This window comes from Canis lupus, chromosome 1, assembly GCF_011100685.1.
Source record: "Canis lupus familiaris isolate Mischka breed German Shepherd chromosome 1, alternate assembly UU_Cfam_GSD_1.0, whole genome shotgun sequence".
Classification (NCBI taxonomy): domain Eukaryota; kingdom Metazoa; phylum Chordata; class Mammalia; order Carnivora; family Canidae; genus Canis; species Canis lupus.
In genome coordinates this window covers 83,069,078-83,094,159 of record NC_049222.1, presented here as the reverse complement: position 1 = coordinate 83,094,159, position 25,082 = coordinate 83,069,078, and the positions used below count along the sequence as shown (strand labels likewise).

Below are 25,082 nucleotides of genomic sequence, written 5' to 3'. Positions count from 1 at the left end.
GCTTCACTGCCAGGTACTTGAAAAAAAAAAAAAAAAAAAGTTGTGCCTGTAGTCGTACTTTCTCCCCAGTGGTTCATTTTGACGAATTGGCAATCTACAGATAAGTTGGAAGACTAGTAGTGACCTCTACTTTCATTCACCTGGATTTGCCAAAAGTTAATATTCTCTCTCTCCATACACAAACACACACACACACTCATACTCTTCCTGAATTTTGAAAGTTGCAGGCATTATAAAAATGCACCCCTTAATGTTTCAGGATGCCTCTCCCAAGACTCTTTTCCCATATAACCAAAATTACCATTTTCACTTCTACGAAAGTGATCTCACCCAGTTTACTATCTTCAGATCTTCCCAGTGGTCGCAAAAAAAAAAAAAAAAAAAAAAAAAAAAAAAATTGTCCATCTATTCCTTTTGATCTGTTTGATCTGGAACTCAGAATCCTACATGGCTATTTTTTTTTAATTTTTTTAAAATTTTTATTTATTTATGATAGTCACAGAGAGAGAGAGAGAGAGAGAGAGAGAGAGGCAGAGACATAGGCAGAGGGAGAAACAGGCTCCATGCACCGGGAGCCTGATGTGGGATTCGATCCTGGGTCTCCAGGATCGTGCCCTGGGCCAAAGGCAGGCGCCAAACCGCTGCGCCACACAGGGATCCCTACATGGCTATTTTTTGTTACATCTCTTTCTTTCCTTTAATCTAGAAGATCCCCTTGTCCCTTTACTGGGGGTAGGAAGTGGTCTTCATGTTGATGGTTTTGATGAGTCCAGGTGGTAGTTGTAGAATAAGTCACACTTGGGATTTGTTTGGTGGCTTTTTTTTTCAGGACTATAAGGAGAAGTAAACATTTTTGGTACCAAAACCACCCAGGTGAGATGATGGCCTTTTCAAGGTTTCACGTAAGAACTTTAGAAGTTCTATTTTTGGTGGTGTTAAATGTATTTACTAGGTTGGTTGAGGTATCTGTTAGTTTGTTCCATGGTAAATGTATGTTTTGTCTCTTTAATTAATCAGAAATTTGAGGGGTAGTGTTTTGATACTCATGAATATCATGTTGCCTGTCAACTTCTCTCCAAGATTTGAGCATCCACTGGAGATTTCTGCCTAAATTGATTGCTAGATCAGTGGTTGCAGGATGAGGATTTTCTAATCCTATGATCCCTTCTTCATTCCTCTTCCTTTTTAATATTCCCCTGTGCTCATGGATGCTTTCTAAATGTAACAACTCCTTACTGACATCATTTCTTTTTGGTTCTTAAATTGTCCCATGTTTGGTGAGAGGGTGAGTTTTCAGGTTGACTCCTGTGTCCTTTGGAGAAGTCCCCGAGCAGGTTTGTGCTTCCCCTTATACAGTACAACAACATGTTCCCTTTGCATTTTCTCTACCTCAGACCCAGAGAGAGCCATAGCTCCAAGTAGATGGTTTCTCCTGTTGAGGAATGATATTTTGTAGTGAAAATTTTAGTAGTAAGGGTGTCCCTCATTCTAGGTCCCTTTTCAATGGACAGAGTGTAGAGATCTGTGTCTGGAGTTCATTGTGTCACCCTGGTTGAGATGCAATAGCATACGTATATACTCTTGTCACCCCGTTTCATATTCTTTTTTTTTTTTAAGATTTTATTAATTTATTCATGAGAGACACAGAGAGAGAGTCAGAGACACAGGCAGAGGTAGAAGCAGGCTCCCTAAGGGGAGCCTGATTTGGGACCTGATCCCGGACCTGGATTTTTTTAATGATTTTTTTTTAAATAAAACAATTTTGCTTCAGTGCAAATGTGTCAAAAAAATGTCTCATACAACTTAGCAGGAACAGTTTCCACAGCCTTTCACACTGTTGACAATTTCTTCTTGTAGTTTCTTCCTCTCCTCCTCTTTGGACACATTTTCTTTCTTTACATCCCATGTGGGGTTACCATGGTTCTGCACATGGCTCCTCTGTGTATGCCACATTTCTGAATAGATACTGCCAGGGTTCACAAGCCAGCCGTGGTGGGTACCACGTTCAGCTATCTTGCCTTGGTCCAAGACAATGATTTCATCTGCATCAACCACTGCTGACAATCTGTGTGCAATGAAAATAGAAGTTCTATGTTTGACTGCATCGTGGGATCAGGTCCGGGATCATGCCCTGAGCTGAAGGCACACGCTTAACCACTGAGCCATTCAGGCATCCCAGAAGGAGAGGGAGAGAGAGAATCTCAAGCAGGTTCGGAGCCTGACTCAGGGCTCGATCTCACAACCCTGAGATCATGACCTGAGCAGAAACTGAGAATCGGACGCTCAACCCACTGAGCAACCCAGGCACCCCCCACTCCATTTCACATTCTGTCCCTTCCCTCCCACAGTGAGAATCATGGTTCTCATCAATATTAATAAATTTACTACTGTATATACAAATGGTACTTGAATTACTTTACCGATACCACTGCCAATGACGGACTTACATAAAACCCAAGATTTCTTTTTGTTCTTAGAATAAATCCCACAGAGGCAAGAGTCAGGCTACTTGAATCAAAAGTTGCTTGAATAAATACTTTTTTTCCCTCTATGGTTTCATCATTAATTTGATAGATAGCTACGTTAATTTATTTCTGCTCTGTTTGGTTGTAAAGCTCTGTCCCCTATCTTTGTATATTTAATTTTATTTGTTTTCTTTTGGAATATGTAAAATATATGGTTCAAAGTAAAATGCATAGGATACTACACATGCATTGTTTTTCTTTTTGATTTAATCACTTAATATACCCAGGGAATCACTCCTTATTAGTTCATAGAGACCTCCCCTTCCCTCCCCTCCCCTCCATACTGGCTAACCTTGTACGTATATTTCTCAGTGACATTAGGGCTTTATTTTCAGAATAAATTCCTGATTGTGAGATTGCTTAGTCAAAAGGCAGAAGCAAAGGTTAGAGTTTGCTTAACCTCCTCAGCAGGGCTAGAAGAGTCTACATTCTCATCGATGCGCTTTAAGGGGACCTCCCCTCCCACCTTACCGTACTGTCAGTTGTGATTTGGGTGGGTCTAGCAGATGGGAAAGGGCACTTCTGTGTGTTATTTGATATTAAGATCACAATGCCTATTTGATATCATTTTCATTATATTTATATAATTTATATCATTATCATCTCTTATTCTTCAACATTGGAAAATACTCTCTTAGGAATTAGATTGTGCCTTATGAGCCAATTTTAATGTATTTTTTTAGTGGTGACCTTTAAACTTGTATATATAAATATGTACAAATATGACCAAAATGTCTCAATTTTGTCATACTACTTTATTTTATATCTATTTCCACATGTATTTTACATACATACACATTTTTATATATTTGTGTATATACATATAAATTTTATATATGTGCATTTTATATACATATATGTATGCTACTTTATATACATATATATGCACATATATACATACATATGTATGTAATCTGTATGGTGTGACTTTTACTGTGTTTTCTTGTGTGGCTTATTTCTGCTCTTTTAAAATAATTTCTTCTGGCTTTGGGGAAGGTTTCTATTATTATTTTAGTGATTATTACAAATAACATTTATATCTTCTTCATTCCTTTTTTCCTCACTTTCGCCTTCTATATTTAGATTGTCAGCTTTAAAGGATGTTATTCAACTCTTACCTATCATTAGGTAAGATTCATTAGCTATTCATTAACTTATTCTATTTTACCATTTCTGTTTTTTCCTTCTTCCATTTTAAGTTCCTTTCTCCTGCTTTATCACAACACAGAATATATGCTTATTTTTTCTCCCTCTTTGTTCCTACCTTTGCTTTTAGTCTTAGGTTTATACTTAAATGTATTTCATGCTCATGATCAGTTCTAATGCCACTTATGTGTTGGTTGGGTGAAGCACACCCTCTGCCACACAGCCTAGAAGGAAGGGGTTTAGTATTCCCTAAGTTATTAATTATATAAAATAGTTTTTGTAGCTTTGATACTTGAAGGACACTGATTGATTTTTTTTTTTAACCTTGCTAGTGACTCTTTTCTCTCTCTCCCTCTTTTTTTTTTCTTTGATCCAGTAGCACAGATTTTTTTTTTTGTTTTGTTTTTTTTAATCTTTTTTTAGAGTACTGTTTTAACTCTTTTAGAGTACTTTTAAAAATTAAACAGTTATAAGCATATTGGATCTTCTTTGCCTGTTTTGTTAGTTACTTGCCCTGGGATCCTTTTGACCTCTACTTTGTTTTTTGTTCTGTTCTCTGTATATATTTATACTTTTCCTCAGTGCTCCTTTTTTTTTTAAAGATTTTATTTATTTATTCATGAGAGACACAGGAGAGCCAGAGGCAGAGACACAGGCAGAGGGAGAAGCAGGCTCCATGCAGGGAGCCTGACGTGGGACTCGATCCCGGGTCCCCAGGATCACACCCTGGGCTGAAGGCAGTGCTAAACTGTTGGGCCACCAGGGCTGCCTTTCCTCAGTGCTCCTGATTTAATTAATTTCATTACTATTTTTAATCTAGTTTCATTTTTGATTTATTTCTAGGGTTTTAGTCAATACTAGTTTCACATCTTAGGTTTTTTTTCCTGTTCATATATGTTTTTAAATTTTTAATTTGAGCTATGGTCTCATATCTACAGGTTCTATTTTAGTGTGTTTCATTTGGGTTCAGGTGTTACAGTTTTGTTCCGTTGCAGAGTTTTGAGCAGAATTTCTATAAGCTGGGGTATTTTTGATTCACTTTATATTTTGTTCCTGTAGAAACCTTGCATGAATATCTGTCTACTAGTTTCCATTCATTTTGTACTATTTTCTTAGACCATTAGTAGCAGCTGTGCAGAGAAAAAAAAAATAGGAGTTCAGGTGACTAGTTAAGTTTTAGAGTTCAAGAGTGCAATGGCCTTTTGATACAGTACAGTTCATCCATTTTGATCAAGGTTTTTGGAGGGAGTTGGTCTTCTGGCTCTGTGACTTTCTTTTTTCTTTTTTTTTTTTTTAACTTCTACTTTTTATCTTTTTCTTATCTCCTCCATCCAGTCTTTGAAGAGTGTCTTTTCCAAGTTGCTTTTTAGTGCCCAAAAATGATGCCTTCCAAGACTGCCATTTCTGCTTCTTTGCACCTTGAGCCCTACCTGGGCTTCAGATCTGTTCTTAGTATTCTACTGAAGACTGAGCTTTCTTGTTATGTGATAATTGTATCTGTGTTCTATCACCATCTGGGCTTCTGCTGCCTCTTTATTTGTCTGCTTGGTCTCTACCTGACTATATGCATAGGAGTGGTCTCCAGAGCTGGTTCTGCTGGATTTGAACATGCTTTGGGATCCATTTTATTCTTTTATCTTAATTAGGATGTAGATTTATATTACCAATATTTTAACAATTTCTATTTGATACATCTATGTTTTTTGAAGGAGGCATGAAGAGATTACAATTTATGTGGTTTTTATTATCCTATTCAAACCAGGATTAGATTCTCAGAGCCTGTTCTGGATATGAAGAAAATGGAATGCCATATTTTTCCTTCTCTTTGTATTCCTACTAAAACCATCTTAATTCTTCTTTAGGAGACCCAAATGCAATTGGTTGAACTAGGAGACATCATAAGCAATAATAGACAAATTATTATCTTTCCACAGAGTCACTCCTATTAGACTTGTGGCACTAAAGGTTTCCGGATTTAGCTAATAAAAATATAGGAAACCTCATTAAATTTGATAAATAATAATTAAGGTAAATCATGAATAACTTTTAGTATAAGTATGTCAAATAGGGATATGTTAGAAAGGATGAGTCTGATACTGAGGGTCTTCTTCTTTTGTGAGGAAAATCCTCCTTTCTTCTCTCCCTTCCACCCTCCTTCCTTCCCTCCTTCCCTCCTTCCCTCCTTCGCAGGATACTGGTGAGGGATGTCATATGTGAAGCTGTGGCACATACCTTGCAACCAGAAGACACTTTCAGGGGGCAGAGGTCAGCTAAGCATGGTGGCTGAGCAGCCTCAAGGGGCCTGGTTCCTTAATGATATCATTAAGCTGTTCCACCAAACTTGGAATCCTCAACTTCCTGATTCCTTGAGTAATAATTAAATACCTTTCTGACTCTAATTCATTAGATGTTCTCTTCTTTGTAGCTGAAAACATTCCAAGCTAATAGAAACTTACTCTGACTAGAAAGTAGCTGTAGGAATTTTATAAATTAAGCCCATCTTTTAACAGGAAGTTTTATTTTTTATTTGTTTTAGTTACAGGCTTTTGGGGGGGGGGCAGTGATCTGTCCCTTTATTGTTTATTGGCCTTTTCTTCCCTCCTACTGAAAGGAGGAGAGTGGGCTTTGTGTCATGTCATTCGAGCAGCTGTTTGAATCTCTTCAACACCAATTCAACATCTTATAAGGTATCTTGCCACTTTCTCAACATTGGAAGTCTCTTCCCTAAATCAAAAGTGGAAACATACCATTGTTAGATGCTGGGATGTTTTGGATTGCAACTGACTGCGAAGTATTTGTATTAGTTCCCCATGAAAAGCCTGCTAATTGGGAAGGTAGAAATGAAAACAGATGCTCAGAAAATGGTGTTATAGATACATAGTGTAGTCCTGGCGTGTATGTCCATGAAGAGTACAAATACTAGTGTTGAATTTAATTGATGAAACGTTCCTCCCATTAGTAAATGGGGGGAAAAAGTGACCTGTGTTGTAGGAGCAGTGTTCCAGTTTGCCCTGAATATGCCATGGTAAGAGTTACTACAGAGAAGGTTCAGTGCCCTTGTCCTGAAAATGAAGATGGACTACTATATTTATTTTAGTGCTTTCCTGGAATTCCTATTTTTCTCCAACCACAGAAATTCTGTAGGATGCTATTAAAGCAAGTTGCTTGGTTAGATTCTTGAAAGGATTCAGCCTTTTTTTATTAGTAAGAAAAACATTTCCAATTACACTTGCTAGTGTAGGATAAAAATGACTTTGTTTTCTTGCTCATTATACTTCAGAGTCTGGAGAGAAGCTTCACCAGGTTGAAGAAGCAATCTTTTCTGTGGGTTCCTTTATTGAATAGCTCATCCAGTATATTAGAGAACCTTCATCTTTTCTGAAGCATGTACTGTTTGCCACTAGAAAGAAGCACTAGATATGTGATTGGCCTCTCCAATCAAAATGTTTCATTTCCTTACAAGCAACTTGGTAGATTTTATACTAGTTTACATCTTTAAGTGGACACTGAAAGCAAAGATGTTCAAGTAGACTAAGACGTATTTTTACTCCGTCTAGAAGGAACAGTGTTAAAGTAGGCTTTTCAGTAGTTATCTGAGTTGATTTTGTTGATTGCCAAAGGTAAGATTGTTTTTGCTTGGCAGTAAAAATAGATTTATTTTTCTGTGGATCCATCACAGTAATAGCACATTTCACACTCTATGCTGCTGGGGGTTCTTTGACTTTAGAAATTTTTTTGTTTTGCAATTTTTATTTGAAGTGGTTTTTGTTTTGCTTTCCTTTTTTTTTTTTTTTAATTTTAAATGGCAATAGGTCTGGATCCTCAATTTTGCTCTAGCTTGCTCTTCTAGGGCTGGGGTTGATTATCTGATTCACATAAACATCTCTTTTCAAAACGACATTTCTGTGTTTATCGAGTAAAGGTTAGCTTATTAATAGCAAAATTGTAAAGAACTCGAGATGCACATTTAATAACATTCCCTTGATATTATCCAAAATCTCTTCTATTTCCTCTGTTACTATTGCTATAATCGTTAATTTTACTGTGTGTCTCATTTGTCTATTTCTGATCTGCCTACTCTGATTTGAATGGAAACCTAGCGAAGGCCAGACCCTGTTTACTCATTCTGTGATGTAGACACAAAACATTTAATAAGTATTGTTTGGGATGTGAAAAACAAACTAATGGGACATAAGTGAATGAAAGAAATGTTTTGACAGCTAACAGCTATAGAGAAAAGGTGTAACATAACTGCCATTCCTGTAGCTATTATGGGATGGCATCATGACACAGTAGATACATGTCCTTCAGGACGGCTGGGAGATAACTGGGACAAATGCACCTTAAAATCTAAATCTTACCCATAAGGTTGAAAATTCTCCAGCTGATCATGTTCAATGATCTTCTGTTCTTCTACTAAAGAGTACATTTAGTACATTCTTACATTCCACATCACTCGAGCCTTCAGGGGCCGGAAGCCCCAGGGACATCTGCTGGCAACTGAATGGGAGGCCCCAGTGAGAACCACCTCGTCACACCGCAGCACTGTGAGCCATAGCAGTTACTGCTGTCAGCCCGTTAGATTATGGGCTAGTTTATACTGTAGGAAAAAGAAAGGGCTGACAATACAGACTCTTTATCGATCGATTGATCGATTGATTGATTTGATTGATTTGTTCATGAGAGACACAGAGAGAGGCAGAGACACAAGCAGAGGGGGAAGCAGGCTCTCTGTGAGGAGCCCAACGTGGGACTCGATCCCAGAACCCCGGGATCAGAACCTGAGCCTAAGGCAGATACTCAACCCTGAGCCACCCAGGTGACCAATAACAGATTTCTTGTAGAAATAAATTTATTTGAGGTAATGACTTAGTAGAGGGTATGGCGAAACCTTTCAGAGACTTGAGAATGTTCAGAAAGTTGAGTCTATAATCTCCAGTCCAGAGAGAAACGAAGTTAAAGATCCAAAATGGCTGTTAGAAATTCCACATCCCATTAATTTTTATGAATCATTCCAACAGACCACCAAATCTTACTTGTCCTTCCATGGTATCTACTAGAGTGCCTTTTCTTGAGACAAAAATTAGGGGAATGAACCACTGTTAATGTTTAAGACTATTTCTGCTGCTCTATATGTTAAATTTTAACAAGTTAAGCTTGTGTTTTATTAGGAAAGTTCAGGTGGATTTTTATTCTGGAAGGGGAGGAGCTTATGTATTCGTTCTGGACATCACTTGAAGACGTGTGACTTCACTGTTGCATGGACTTGATTCTCTTGTCCTCTTCTATTCTTCTGTATTCTCTTCCTTCTATGTATCATTTTTGTGACTTGGTCTTGAATGGAAAAAATCCTGTGGGAACATCTAATTGATGGGAATTTGGGGAGCTGACTTGGGGAATTTGAAGTAGCTTTTACCACTCAGTAGTTCTACAGAGTCCTAGAAAGGGGCACATCCTTCATTAAAAATCTGACAGGAGTCTGAGTGTGGTAGGACTTGGAAGGTTACCTGCATGTGTTGTCTATGGTTTTCTTGTCTGCCCATCCTTAGTCCATCCATACATCCACACATCTATTTAAGAAAAACCAATTACATGGTCAAATCTCCCTGCAGAAGGACTGAGGGTTTGGGAAGGTCTTGTATAACTTTATCTCCATTCCTCATTATTTTTTTCAATTGCAAAATGGATTTTTTCCTCATTTGAAAAATAGCTGCCTCTGACATTACTTTTCATGAGAATATTGCCATTCATGAAATAATATAAATGAAGAAGCATGACCTCTTAGTAAGGTTGTATTTAAGTATCTTCAAATGATATTCAGATTCTAATCTTCCCTGACCTTAAATGTCTCCGGTATTAGAGATAATTATTTTTGTTTTGCCTCAAAATTTCTTCTGTGATTTTGGAAAGATAAAAGTGGTGGGGCACTTGAATTCTGGAGTCGGTTGGTGATGCTTATCCAAACTATACTACATCCTGCTCATTTTAAGGAATGGGAAAAGCCCTGTAATCTCTTAGCTCCTCCTCCTCTTCAGATTCCTGAGATCTTGGTGGGAAAAAAAGTAGACTGGAATTTCTGAGGCGGATCTTTTTTTTTTTTAGGATTTTATTTATTTATTTGAGAGAGAGCATGAGCGAGAAAGAGAGCACACATGAGCAGGGGCAGAAGGAGAAGGAGAAGCAGACTCTACTGCTGTGCAGGGAGCCCAACACAGGGCTTGATCCCAGGACCATGGGATCATGACTTGTGCCGAAGGCAGACGCTTAACCGACTGAGCCACCGAGGCACCCCTTCTGAGCCAGATTTATGCATAGAGACCAAGAGGGTGAAGAGTTCTATGCAGGCAAAATTTTGTACACAATGTAAACAAAGGAATTACATTTTAGAAAAGAATGAGACTTGTTTCTTATTAATGTTTGCATAATTATTAAATAATGCAACTCAATTGCTTCTAAAATTCATTTTCATGAGCTCCAACATAGGAATTATTTCTTGGCTTTATAGACACTTAGGGAAAGCATTTTAATTGAGATCACCCTTAAGTAAACACAACTTACTGATTTACTAATTGCACCATTTGGGTAGAGAGTAGTATATTATGAATCCTTGGTTCTTGATTCATAGCCAGGAAGAAAGTCATTTAGTCAAACTGAGTTTTTCCTCATCTCATGAAAGAATCTCCAGCATGAACAGAATGAAAGATAATATTACAAAAGAACTGTTGACTAAAAAACAGAGAAGAGTGGAGAAGTGTTTACTTCCATCATGCCATGTGTTGTTCCACAGGAAGCCGACCTGTGCCCTGAGCTCCTCTCTGGCCAGGGGAGATTACCCACCAGTCTTGTAAGGGGATAATAGCTCATTTGTCACTGATGTGTCTGTTCTGAGATCTTCAGCCAGGACTCCTGACCATCACCAGTGGCACATTAACATAATCATCACCCCCAAATGAGTGTCGTCTTCTCTTCTTCTGCAATTCCTTGTGAAGCCTTCAGTCCTGCACATTTCCTATGCTGTTTCTTCAATCTTCTCACTGGCAAAGTTGAATAAGCAGCTGTGCCCTTTTTGAGGAACCCGTGTGCGGAGGCAAAGATTTCTAGATCCAACTTGAACCTTTCCTATTACCTGTGACCTTCATAACATGTCTTCACTATGTAGATTATCTTCTGCATCTTCCCCACAGCTTGCTTCTGCCTTCTCTCTTCAATAAACATCAACTTACAACTTGAGTATTTTTACTGTGAACTCTAGACGTTATAAAGGAACATGATGGAGACTCCATTACTTCAAGAGTCTTGTCATTTCATTGCGAAAATAAAACCCAAATATAATCAGAGATTACTGGTGTGAGGGCAGGATAGGGTGAGCAGAGAAATACTGGGCTTTCTATGAAGGGAAGGTTTGAACTGGTACACAGCGATCCCAAAATTTGCGTTAGAATCACATTTGATACAGTCACGTATCCTCACCGCTGTTCCTCCCCGATTATACAGCCAACCCTTCTTCTCTTCCAGGGAACTTTTGCCAACCTAATGCTCTGATTTTTTCCTACCTTTCCGGGTTTGGCCTACTTCCCTCAGACTGATAACCTCATATGTTAGTTAGCTTTTGCTGTATAAAAACCACTTTCCACACCTCGGAGGGTAAAAAGCAGCTGTTTATTAGATTGATGATTCTGCACATCCTGAGTTTGGGCTGACCTCAGCTGAGCCATTCTCTTGTTTCATGTGGGATCACTAATGCCTCCATGAGCCATTCTGGGTCAGCTGGGGGCATGGCTTTAGATGGGACAGCTTTAATCTGTTTAATGTGGTCACTCATTTCATAGCTGGCCACCATGCCTTGTTCACTTGGCCACTAGGAAGGGTTACAAGAGACAGAGTGTGGAAGGTGTGGAACTAGAGCACTGTCACTTCTATTACATTCTTAGGACAAAGCGAGTCACCAGGCCAGCCCGAACTCAAAGAGGGAAGGAATAACCTCATAGCTCAATGGGAGGAATTCCAAGTGCCATAGGTGTAGGGAGCAGGGAGAATTGTGTCCAGTTTTGTTCTAAACACATCTGGTAATGACCTCAAATTTTGCTAAGACCATGAAATTTATAAAGTCTACGCTGCCTTAGGCATTTTTCAACTTTGAGGCAACAAACGGCACCAGACAGTGTGTTCACTGCCAGATTATGGAGTGCCTTGAGGGGTGAAGATGTTGGTGCTTTATAGACATGAAAAAGATTTGAGGTGGGAAATGGCACGCTGCCAGAATTTTAGAAAGGACTCACTTGTAGATCTGCAGAGAAAGAACTTTAGATCCACATATCCAGTTGTTACAGACTACTCCTATTTGGATGGCACTGTATTTTCCATATTTCTAAAACTAAAGTCAGTATTTTCATTCTCTAACCAAACTTCTTCTTGTGCTTCTTTTCTCAGCAAGAGATCCCACCATTTTCTTTGTAGTCCAAGCCACACGTCTGATGATTCTTGATTCTTTCTCTCACCATACTCATTCATTGTTACTAACCACAAAGATTTAGGCTGCCTACTGTGTATCACCAACTATGGTCTCTCCTGTCCCCGCTAACCTAGACCACTATCATCTCTCCATCAGTAGAGCTGTCTCCTAATGAATTGGTGTCCAATGTTTTCCTTCAAGTTCTGTAGTACCTACCCACTGTGACTTCTTTATATATATAAATTGAAGTTCAATTTGCCAACATATAGTATAACACCCAGTGCTCATCCCATCAAGTGCCCTCCTCAGTGCCCATCACCCAGTCACCCCATACCCGGCTGGCCTCCCTTTCCATTTCCCCTTGTTCATTTCTCAGAGTTAGGAGTCTCTCATGTTTTGTCGCCACTGTGACTTCTTAAAACCAAATGTTCATTCAGTTGGCATGCAATGACCAAATTTCTACTGTGTGTTAGATTCTGGATACAGAAATCAATAGGGCAAAGTGACTGCCTTCATGGAGCTTCTCATCTGGTGTGAGAGACATGGGACGAGGAGACAAGTTGATATATAATAGGGTAGTTGTGATTTCCATGAAGAAAATGAAGTCCAAGTCATGGGTAGAGAGTGACACAGGATGCCATTCCAGACAGATGGACTAGGGAAAGCCTCTCTTGGGAGGTGACAATTGAATATCAGAGAGGGAACCCTATGGCTATCTGAGGAAATGAAGGAGAATAGCAAGTATCAAAGTCTTGGGGTAGGAGTGGGATTGGGATGAAAAAGGGTGGTGCAGTGGCATAGAATGAGGAAGAAGTCAGGGGGATGGTTTCACATTAGGCCACAGGATGGACTTGGTATATCATTAAAACTGTGAGGGAAAGTCATTGACACTTGAGAATGTTTGGGAATTTTTTTTAAAGATTTTATTTATTTATTCATGAGAGACAGAGGCAGAGACATAGGGCAGAGGGAGAAGCAAGCTCCCTGCGGGGCACCTGATGTGGGACTCAATTCCAGGACCCCAGGATCATGAACTGAGCTTAAGGCAGATGCTCAACTGCTGAGCCACCCAGGCATCCCTGATTGGGAATGTTTATTGAGATTACATCTGACATAGTTCACAACAATCACTTTACTGCTAAGTGAAGAATAGACTATAGAGGGGAATAAAAGATAGTTATAGCATGGATCACAGTGTAGCCTTGAAGATGGTGGGACGAGGTCAGGTTTAAGAGTTCTTTTGAAGGATCTGCTGACGGGTGTTTATAGAGAAGTTGAGGAGCCAGATGCTATAAACTGGTGTGGGGGACATGGAAAACCCTGGGTATGAAGGGCTTTGTAGGAGCCAGTAGGGAGAAATCAAGTGTTTTTCTTCGGAATTCAGTTGGAGATACATTTTACTTAATTTTTTTAAAGATTTTATTTATTCGAGAGAGAGAAAGGGCAGGAGGAGGAGCAGAGGAAGAGGGACAAACAAACTCTGCACTGAGCACAGAGCCCAACACAGGGCTCAATCTCATGACCCTGAGATCATGACCTGAGCTGAAACCAAGAGTTGGATGCTCAACTGGCTGAGCCACCCAGGTGCCCCCAGTTATAGATGCATTTTAGACATCCAAACTGTGTTAGTCCTGATCTTAAAACCCTTAAATGATTTTACATTAAATTATGCTGAAACCCAAGCAAGCAAGCAAGCAGACATGGCTCATAAGAACACTTACAGTCTGGCCCCAGCGTGCGTACCTCTGCAGGCTTCTCTCTTTCCACTTTTTCTCATCCCCACCACTCTCCCATCTGTACCCTCCAGTGGTACCGAATTCCTTTCAGTTCCTTTAGTGCTTGAGTTTTTTCCCGATTATTCTCTACCCTTACCCCAAGCAAGCACATCCTCCCTGCCCCTTGCTTGTCCCCTGGCTCAGTCAGCTCCTGCCTGGGAGCTCTGTTGAAGTGTCACTTTTCTCTAGAGAGAGCGCCCAGCCTTTCTTTCTTGGCTTCCCCCTGATCAGGTTCATGTTCCCGCTGTACCCCCACAAACCCTCGTTACAATCCTAAGCAAGTGTTTTTGTGAAATTTCTTGCCCATCACCCATACAAGACCAGAAGGACGTGAGTGCAGGGGGACAGCGTCTGAGCCAGGAAGAGCTGGAGAAAAATCATTTTTAAACACAAGGGGATAGGTTAGAAGTGTCAGACAGGTTAGAAAGGTTAAAAAGAAGTGGATCGAGGCCAACAGCCTGAACCTCAAGGCTCTGGGAAAGTGGGAGGTGACATGGAACAACTTAAAGAACAGGCTTCCATCCAGATTTCCAGAACCTGACTGTATTTAGACCTGATGTATTTGCAAATGATGTGAGCCCTGGCAGCGCGGTGGGCTGAACACGTCAAGGGAAGCTCAGTCTCATCGTCTCGGAAATGTCCAGTGAATCTTCGAGATTCTGGTTACCCTTTAGACTCCGGGGGTTTTAGCTGAAACGAGTTCTCCGAACCCTGAGACAGAACGTGTAGGAGTTCTGGAGAACGGAAAAAAAGGTTCATGGGCTTCTCGGGTTTTGCTTTGTTTGATGTGTATTTAACATATTTCAGTGAACTCAAAGTTTCTAATTCAGGGTCGGAAAGATGCGAAGAGGATCTTGAAATTTACAGACGAGAGAAATGTCATGCACTCAGCTAAATGCACCGACTGCCCAGTGAGCCTTCAGCTGTTCTGCCTCAATTCTCCTTCCATTTTTTTTTTAAAATAGATTTTATTTATTCATTCATGAGACACACAGAGAGGGGCAGAGACATAGGCAGAGGGAGAAGTAGGCGCCCTGCAGGGAGCCTGACGCGGGACTCGATCCCCGGACGCTGGGATCATGACCTGAGCCGAAGGCAGACGCTCAATCACTGAGCCACCCAGGTGCCCTCAATTCTTCTTCTCTCTCTTTTTTTTTTTTTTTTACAAGACCATTTTATTTACAGTGGATTTAGCTTCACAGTAAACTTGAAGGAAGGTAGAGATTTCCTGTATGCCTCCTGCCCCAACACCTGCACAGCTGCCCACATTCTCACCATCTCCTCCCCGAGTGGTACATTTGTTACAGTTGATGAACTTACACTGATGCATAATCACCCAAGTCCATGGCTTGAATTAGGGTTCTCCCTTGGTATTGCACATTCTGTGGTTTGGGACCAATGTATAATGGACATGGATCCAGTATTAGAGTATCACAAGGAGTATTTTCACCCCTCAAAAAATTCTCTATTCCACCCATCCCCAATCCCTGGCAACTACTGATCTTTCTACTCTCTTCACAGTTTTGCCTTTTCCACAGTGGCCTGTAGTTGGAATCATACCATGTGTAGCATTTTCAGATCGACTTCTTCCACTTAGCAATAACGTGCATTAAAGTTTCCTCCATGGCTTTGCCTGGCTTGAGAGCTCATTTCTTTTTAATGCTGAGTAACCTACTGAAAGCCATTTTGGTGGCTTCTAAGTATTGGCATTTGTGAATAAAGCTGCTGTAAATAAGCATCCATGTGCAGCTTTTTGGTGCCTGGACATAAGTTTTCAACTCCTTATGGTAAATGCCAAAGAATATAACTGTTGTTTGGCAAGAGCATGTTTAGTTTTGTGAGATACCGCCAGTCTTCCAGAGTGGCTGCATGTTGCCTTCCTACCAGCAGTGAATGAGAGTTCCAATTGCTCCACATCCTCACCAGCATCTGGGAGTGTCAGTGTTCTGGATTTTGGTCAGTCTAATAGTTGTGTGGTGGCATCTCATTTTTATTCGCATTTTTCTGCTGACTGGTCATGTGGCAAATCTTTTTGCATCTTGATTTGCCCTCTGTATCTCTTCTTTGACGAGGTGTCCATTAAGGTCTTTGGCCCGTTTTTTAATAAGATTTTTTGTTTCTTTATTCTTGAGTATAAGAGTTCTTTGTAGGTTTTGAATGCGTCCTTTATTAGATGTGTCTTTTGCAAATATTTTCATCCAGTCTGTGGCTTGTCTTCTCAGTGTCTTGATACTGTCTTTCATAGAGCAGGAGTTTTTAATTTCAGTGAAGTTCAGCTTTTCAACTATTTCTCTCATGAATTATGCCTTTGCTGTCCTATCTAAAAAGGCAAAATCATACCCAAAGTCATCTAGCTTTTCTTCTGCCATTATCTTTCAGGCATTTAGTTTTGCATTTTATATTTAGGTCTCATATCCAATTTGAGCTAATTTTGTGAAGGATGTAAGATCTTTGTCTAGATGCATTTGTCTTCATGTGCACGTCCACTCGTTCCAGCACTGTTACTCTCTTTGGTACATTGTATTGCCTTTGCTCTCTTGTCTAAGATTGGTTGACGATACTTCCTCAATTTCTTTTTTTATTGTTGTTGTTTGTTTGTTTGTTTTTTACTTCCTCGATTTTTTAAGCCTCAGTTATGAGTAGGATTTTAGGAACTGGATTTCTTTTCATTTTCCTCTGTATAGGCATATTTCATACCCCACAGCCCCTCTTCTAACATCCATTGTTTTCTGATGTTTCTTTGGTATTATGTGAGACACCCTTGAGCTTTTATAACTGAGAAATGATCCACTGTCCAATTATATTATAGTAGATGTGAACCATGGTTCTGGAAGAGCTGGAATACTGGTATAAATGTGTGGAGTTGAAAAAAAAAAAAAAAAGATGTGTGATGATTCATAGGAGGCCATCTGACCAATGTAACAGAATAGTTGGACACTGTTCTCTACTCCCACACCTCCTCCCTAGTCTCTAGACTCACAGCCACAGATGTAAAATATTCAGGTCATCCCAGCTATGCTTACAAAGGATCAATTGCCCTTTTAAGTTTGTCTGACCTACCTTTCCAGACAATGAAGAAAATCATTATTTTATTATTTTGTCATAATCTCTCTCTCTCTCTCTCTCTCTCTCTCTCTCTCTCTCTCTCTTTAATTAGTATTCTCTACTAAACTATTGGGTACACTCATGCCTCCTATCACGGTGCTCTCATCAACAACAGGATTGTGATTTCAGCAGCCATTTGTTAATGTACTTTATCTTCTTTAATCTTTATGGCTATTCTCTGCATTCAAACTACAGATCAGATTTTAAGAATGTAGGGAACTTAACAGAGTCACCTACAGATCTTGTAGGTATCAGTTTCTGATTCCCCTAGCTGTAGTCATTAGTTGCTATGCCGAGTTTCATCTGATTGAAACTGGGCTTCCTTGGAATTTCTGGAAAATCTACAAATTGAATAATCATCCTTGAATAATTGGATGTTAGATCCATTTTGGCTAGGGGCATCTTTTTCTTTTTTTTTCATGTGTGTGATAACCAAGGATTTCAAGTCCCTCAAATTGACTCATAAATAAAATAGTAAATGTCTTAGGATTTCCTTAGTTTAATTGAGATGTTCAAAAATCTATGAAGTCATCTTTGGTTTTGGAGCCATAGAAACTCTATTTCTTGCATCCCAAGAAGAGCAAGCACATCAGCTTATGGCCTCACAAAAGTCCAAAGTCAAATATCTCTAGGTAGCCTTGAAAAGGAAAGGCTAAAGAAAGACCTTCTCCAAATAGATGCAAAGAGAAGTGAAGTGATTGTCTGAAACTGTCAAGGGGACAACTAAGCCTACGTATTTATTACCAGTAGTTATCTAGTCTCTAGTACTGAGAAACAGATGTCAGACCCATCAGAAAGGACAATTTCATCTTAAATGGAGCAAGGCTAACAATGGAGTGAACCATTTCCTGTGATGGTTTTGATCTGCCTTCCAAGAGCTCATGAGTACTTATTGTTACAGATTCAGGAATTTTGCAAGTGTGATAGTTTAAGACTCACCATGATGTGAGTTTTTACACCATGGAAATTCGCAAACACTACAAATAAAGGATTTTTTTAAGTTTTTTTTTTTTTTTTTTTTTAGTAATCTCTATGTCCAATGTGAGCCTCAAACTCATGACCCCGAAGATCAACTATGCTCTTCTGACTGGGCCAGCCAGGCGACTCAAGGGATTTTTTTTTTTTTTTTTTTTTTAAGAATTGAGGGGTGCCTGCATGGCTCAGTCAGTGAGTCTCAGATTCTTGATTTTGGCTCGAGTCATGATCTCAGGTTCATGAGATCGAGCTTTGTGTTGGGTTCCACACTGTGCGGAGTCTGTTTTGGATTCTCTCTCTCCCAGTCTGTCCCTCCCACCTCTTCAGCCAATCAATTAATAATCTTAAAAAAAAAAAAAAAAGAATTGATTTACCAGCACATCTTTGTCTATTTACCAAAGAAGTAAGCTCTCTATCAATGCAACTATGAAAATAGAAACTTTGTGATTTCCTAAAAGATGTGTTGGGGGCAGCCCAGCTGGCTCAGTGGTTTAGTGCTGCCTTCAGCTGAGGGCGTGATCCTGGAGACCTGGGATCGAGTCCCATGTCAGGCTCTCTGCAGGGAGTCTGATTCTCCCTCTGCCTGTGTCTCTGCCTCTCTCTCTCTCTCTCTTTCTCTCTGTGTGTGTCTCATGAATGAATAAATACAATCTTTAAAAAAGTAAAATAAAATTAGTTAAACTTAAAAAAAAAAGTGTATTGGAATAAGGAGAATTAAGAAAAATTAGGTCCCTAAAGTCTTACTCAAGTATATTTTACCTTCTCACTTGAATGCACTGATCACGGTGCTAAGGCAGGTGAGATTTGTGATTTGAATTTCTTAACTGGTGCTATATTGTCCAATATCTACTATCTACTCCTGAATTTGCTGTGTTATGTATTATGTCTTCCTCTAAGCTCCTTCTCTTTTAACTTTGAACAGGAGTTTCCATAGCCCTGTGGTCTGGTGTCAGACTGCTTCTTTTTGAATCCTACTTTTAATATTTACTAGCTGTGTGAATTCTGGAAGGTTACCGAAGCTGATTAAGCCCCAATTTTTTTTATCTATTAAAAGCAGATGATAAAAGTACCTCCTTCAAACAGTTGTTCTGAGTCTTAAATGAAGCTAGACCACATAAAGTGATTAGTCCGATGCTTGGCCATGGTAAGGGTCTTGTAGGTATCAGTTTCATTTCCCCTTAAGGGAATATGGATTCTGGGTTTGTTTTTGTTGTTGTTGTTGTTGTTTTCAATTTCTTACATCTTTTGGACTCCAAATTCTACAAAGAATTTCAAATATATTTACACCTTACTAAGTTGACTAGACATGTTTTTGAATTTGTTTATAAAATTTTTGAATTGTTGTGTATCCTGCATTCTTATTAACAGTGTATACTCAGAGATGCAATCTTAGGAGCCACTGTATCGATGACAGTGAACAGTAGATATTTTCAATGTTCCTGGGCTGTTGGCAGCATATAAATTGGCAGTCCATTGAAGACCCTCAGAACTTGGAGAAGTTTAAAAAGAATGACATTGAGAGTTGCCTTGCCTCCCGTCCCCCAAGAAAAGGATGATGAGAACATAACAAAGGTGTTTATTTTTAGTATAAACTGTTCTTTCATTAAGCAAACACTGTGATGTGTTTAAAACACAAGAAAAAGAGACACACCCAGAGTGGTTTTATAAGCAGAATAGATCATAACCCAGGTATGGAAAAGGCCATTTGTAGAGCCCACAGAACAAACTCTTTCAAATTACGTTCCTAAAAAAGAATAAAAGTTTTTATGGATAGGGAGACTATCCATAAAAGGGATACTTATGGGACACTTAGGTGGCAATCATTGTTTCTACAGATGTATTCCATTTTGTGTTATTCCTAAATATTTAGTCACCTGTGCATAGACCATCATTGAAAATACAGTATGTTTTTCTGAACTGAAGGTTCATATATTTACTACAAATATTTATGTTGCATATACTGTGCACATATGTGGTTTCCATCAGCTTCAGATATGCTACAGGGGTCTGACTGGCCTCTTTTGTAAATACCGGTCTATTGAGTACATATCTGGTAACACAATTCTGGAAACTAGTCTTGAGTTCCAGCTCTGGCAGATACCTTCTCAACACTGATTGACTATGTCTGAGGAAATCATGGCTAATCTATATTCCTTTTGCCTTTGACTGATGCTGTAACATAGATTCTTGTTGAGTAAATTGAGCCCAGTTTAAAGACCATCTCAACAAGGCAGTTAAAGAAGTGATTAACTCCTTCTTATCTTTGGTCATTGTTGACTGCCATCAGTATATTTCCATGGTCCTTGCTCTCTGGACACCTTGGGTGTATGAAACAACCACACCAGAAACCTCTTTGGCAGCCTGGACTACTTGAAATATATGCTAAAAAATCTAAGGCTCACATTCAGAATTTAGGGTTCTGGTTTAAGGGTCCTCTGACTTTATTGTTCATTTGCAGGAACACCCCAGGCCCTGATTTTTTTTTTCCTTTGACATGTTGGCTACTTGCTATATTCGATTATCCAAATGAAAGTATCAATTGGATATTTCCTCTCCTTTCCCTTCCATCTTGGCAGATGAAAAGAAAAAAAGGAGGAACAAAAATATTTAATCTGTTAGAGTAGGATTCAACAGAAGCAGAGGTGGAAGAAAGAAACCTAATTGCTTCACTTTTAACACACATGTTTTCCATAGACGGCTGGTTTTCTTCAATTTTCGTAATTACAATTTCAGGCAGCATCCCTCCACTCCAGGATGGTTATCCCATTTGTGGGTTACCCATTTCCTGTGCATTTCCTTCCTCCAGCCCACCTCTTGGCCACATTAACATTACTTCATGTCACAAACGATACCACAGGTGGCCAGAACAGGTTCTGAAAAAGGGGAAATGACATGGAAACCTGTCAAGGTTGCTTTGTGTTACATTGCAGTGTTTGGTGAAGAGAGGCCCACACTCTTGGCCAGAAAGAGACTTCTGGGAGACATAGGCATTTTGGAAATCTACACTGTTTCTTTCATGATAATCTCCATTAGCCAACTGAGCATTAGCTGGCTAAGTATCTCTGACGAGGTCGGAGCAGTGCCCGTCATAGCAGTTGTGAACTTGGAAATGAGGTTGAGGCTGTGCCCTCACTTCTGGCATGTGATCAGTCAGCCCAGTATTCACTGCATTGCTCAGTTAGACTTGGTTTAATGCATGGTCTGAGAGGGGCTTACCATCAACAAGACAAAATTCACACACAAGACTCAACAGTCAACAGCAGTTCAACAGAATTTAGCAAGTAGGAGTTGGATTGTATAGGACAGAACGTGTGTGTGTGTGTATCTGTCTTCATCTTTGAGTTCAAGGATGGGGAAGAGATAGATGCATTGGCCAAAGGCCATAAGAACTCTTTGTGGGAAAAAGTGTAGGTGCTAAGCTGTGCCTGGAAAATGGGGGGACATGGGGAGAATGGAATTTGGGTTAGTGTCGTAGTAGCGTGTGTGTGTGTGTGTGTGTGTGTGTGTGTACAGGGCCTTAAATGCCAGAAAGAAGGTGAGAAAAAGATACGGATGTTCGGAAAATATATAAGCCCCCGTCCTCTTTAAAATTGCTATTCCTTGTGGTGAAAAATGGGTACACTGTTTGTTAGAATGAATCCTCGAAACTACTCAAGTGTGTTTATGACATTCAACAAAAGGTAGTCTCATTTGGAGAATAAATTTACAGATTCATGTCAGGGGTATCTGTGTTAGAGGTATCTGTGTCTAGTTAGCTTCGGATTTTGATGGATGAAGTTTGGCATGAGCCTCAATTTATTTAGGTTGTAGTCAGAAGAAAAGCCCTGGATGGTCTGACCTCTCTTCCCCTTCTAGTTGGTTGTCGTCCAGACCATTTTTTCCCCTCATTCTCTGAGCTTCAGCCATGTGCTGCCTTCTTTCTCTCTCTCCAGCGTGCTGAGCCGTTCCCCGCCTTACATTACCCTGGCATTTACTGTGTCCTCTACTGAGATTCTTAGCTCTAGGCTCTTGGGCAGAGTAGCTCTTTCTCATCAGTCATCCATCAGCTCTGATTTCACTCCTTGCGACCAAAGACTCCACCTCCCCTCCCACCTAGAGGGGTATGCTCTGGTCCCTTGGCATTCACCATCATCTCACCCTCTTTAATTTCTTTTAAGCCAAAGGAGGGCTCTGAATGGTATTGTTTATTTGTTTATTATCTGCGTCTCCCCTTTGGAGGGGTCATTAGGACAGGAACCTTTCTGCTTACAACCACACCGCAGCATGTAGTAGGTGCTCAATAAAGTATAGGTTAGATGAGTCAGTGGCGGTGGGGTCTCCATTATGCTCGGAGCCTGCAAAGCTCACATTCTCCTACCCCCCTAAAGAGCTGAACTGTTACAAAACAGGAAGAAAATGGTAAGATCCAGGGTGGCCCATGTTACTGTGGCATTATGTTATAGCAGGTCTTTTCCCCTTTGTTCCTCTACGATGTCTTAAGAACCTGGGAAGCAACACCACTCAGAGGGCTACTTTGAAGACATGGACGTGCGGGGGGCATGGTGTGGGTTGGCTGAATGCTAGTATATCATGAAGAGCTGCTGCTTTCATGCAGTTCTTGCTGTGTTTATATGTTGTAGCCCTATGGAATGAAATGACTATACATAGCGAGCTAAGATTCAGTGTTTCTCCAGCCTGCCCTCTGAATCCCTCACACACATGTCCTGTCTGGACTCGGTTCCATTCCTCCTTTCTCTTCTCCAAGTACCGCTGACCGAGTCGGCTTGCCCCCTACCTATCATGGTATGACAGCTGTGGTCAATTCATCAAAAGAAGTTTGACGGCACTGTTCCTTTTTTTCCTCGTTCGTGGGTTTCCCACAGTAGCACACCTCTGGCTGACACTGTCCAAAAGCTGCCTGAGTTCTCATTTTTGGCCAGCTTGGCTTCCAGACGCCTGGTTAAGAAATTATAAAGTATGCGTTCTTCAGTTGCCTGGATGGGGTTTATAAATGAAATGTTACGATGCCTTTTTATGTGTCATTGATGCATGCTAACAATAAAATGACACATCCATTATTGTACTACTGGGATGTACTTCATTTTACTCCATTTTTCCCCCAAAGGATCTATGGTGTTAGGCGAGCGCAGAGCTAGCAGGAGATTTCTGTTCTGCTTGCCTTCCCCACGTCTCTCCTTCCCACCCTCTCCTGTTACTATGCTAGAGACCCGGGCTTCTGCTCTGCAGGCAACCACCACATTCCAATTACCTTAATCCATGATCTTGACAACTAGGCGATTCTCCTGTCCTCTGATTATTAGTCGTCTGCACCGTCTGATTCTCCCTCTTCCTTCCTTAGCACTGCAGCGACAACACGCATCCCTGCCAATCAGACATGAACATCGAAGGAGCCTGGAAGAGAGGCTACACGGGAAAGAACATCGTGGTGACCATCCTGGACGACGGCATCGAGAGAACCCACCCGGATCTGATGCAGAACTACGTGAGTGTGTGCTGTGCTCGCAACACCTTCCCTCCTGGGAAATAAGGGAATGCCTGTCAGGATTGCCAGAACGTGGGGACCCTGCTGAGAAGTGCAGCTAACGGATACAGTAGGCTCTGAGTATTGCTTCCATCTTATAAAAAAGATGCACCGTCTGAGTACAGGAAACATGAGATGCTGCTTTCAACTTCCAAGTGCCTTTCTTTGTTCTGATGACAATAAGCAGGTGATAAGGCAGCAGAAACCCTACTATGAGCACCATCTACTCCTGATGATGACCGCCCGGCTCTGCGGTTCATCCACATACCCACGCAACACGCTCCGTTTCTTTTATGGAGAAACGCGTACTTAGAACTTTTCTCAAGTTCTTCTACTGGTCTTTTTCTCTTTTTTTACTCTCCTCTTTCAAAGGATAATGATCAGCCTCCTACTAGTCCTAGGAAGCAGTCAGTTCCCTTTCTTAAGAAGGAACTGTGATTCCAGGACTCCAAGGGTGGGATGAGCCCGAGACCACAGAGCAAGTGCTGATACTCAGTACTTTCATTGAAAATCCTGGTTACCAGTCCGGTGCCCACTGCACTTTGGGGTCAGTTTCTGCCCCTTGGGCCTCTGGGTCCCCTCTACTACTGTGGTAGCCACTGCCTAGAAATGTGTCCATGATTTCTCTGAGCTCTTCTCTCCAATCTCATTCCTTCCATTGGCTTCTCCTTTCGAAGTGTGGTTGAGAGTGCCATAATTATCTCTCCATATGCCATTCTCTGTCAGCTCCAAATTTGTGTTTCCTGACACCTTGGTTCTCTCTCTAAAATATTTCTTCTTTTATCAAGAGCCTGCAATGACCCCCTGTTATCTGCAAATGCAGTGCTGATTCCCATCGGGGCTCAGCAGAAAATTCCCTGGATCCCACTCACACCCATGTGTTCTAACCTCCCCTGGGACCTTTTTTCTGGTGACAACTGTTTCCACCCAGCAACACTGATATCACTGCATACCACTTAAACTACCATCGTTTTTACCTCCACCCCCCTCTCTTCCTTCCTGATTGCTTTCATTCCAAACTTTTGGCTGTCTTGAATGTTCCTAAATTATATTTCATGTTGGTATTGAAAAAAAAGTTGCTCTTAAAATTGGTGATTTTCTATCCACTTACAAGTTTCCCGTCCTATCCCTAAAAATGCAAGCAGCTCGAAATCACAGTGAAGTCTACTTTGCTTCCCTTTGTGGGACTCTTATTGACTCGAAAGGAGGAAAATCATGGGTTGGGGTAGGAAGCTTTGCCCTGTGTTTTTGGGAGGCGTCCCACAGAGAATCCTGAGTTCTATAAGTGGGAAGACCACATTGCTTCAGATTTTTGTCTTCTCTATTCCAGTTCATGGTTGTTAAAGGAGTGACCTCAGCAAGCCCACCCCATCACCCTGTGCCCCAAGCTGGCAGAGAACTGTGAGGCACAAAGGACTTGCCATCCTGACGTGCCTGCTGCCTCAGTGGACATAGGCCCTGGGGAATGTTGTCCTGGACTCACTCAGAAGGGACCTGACTTTTTACTTAAGGCCAGGTTTCAGAGACAGGGATATGATGCCTTCTTGAAATCTGATCTCTCTCTCTCTCTCTCTCTTCTCTCT

The 25,082-nt window shown here is 40.6% G+C and overlaps 1 protein-coding gene across 3 annotated transcripts in view; it reads left to right on the top strand.

Moving 5' to 3' along the window:
* The window catches only part of PCSK5 (proprotein convertase subtilisin/kexin type 5), a 457,726-nt gene that overhangs the window by 100,878 nt on the left and 331,766 nt on the right, over positions 1-25,082 (top strand). For all 3 annotated transcript variants that reach the window (XM_038527061.1, XM_038527060.1, XM_038527062.1), the window contains exon 4: positions 23,317-23,460. In XM_038527061.1, the coding sequence (XP_038382989.1) occupies positions 23,317-23,460 (144 nt within the window). The remainder of the gene's footprint in view (positions 1-23,316; positions 23,461-25,082) is intronic.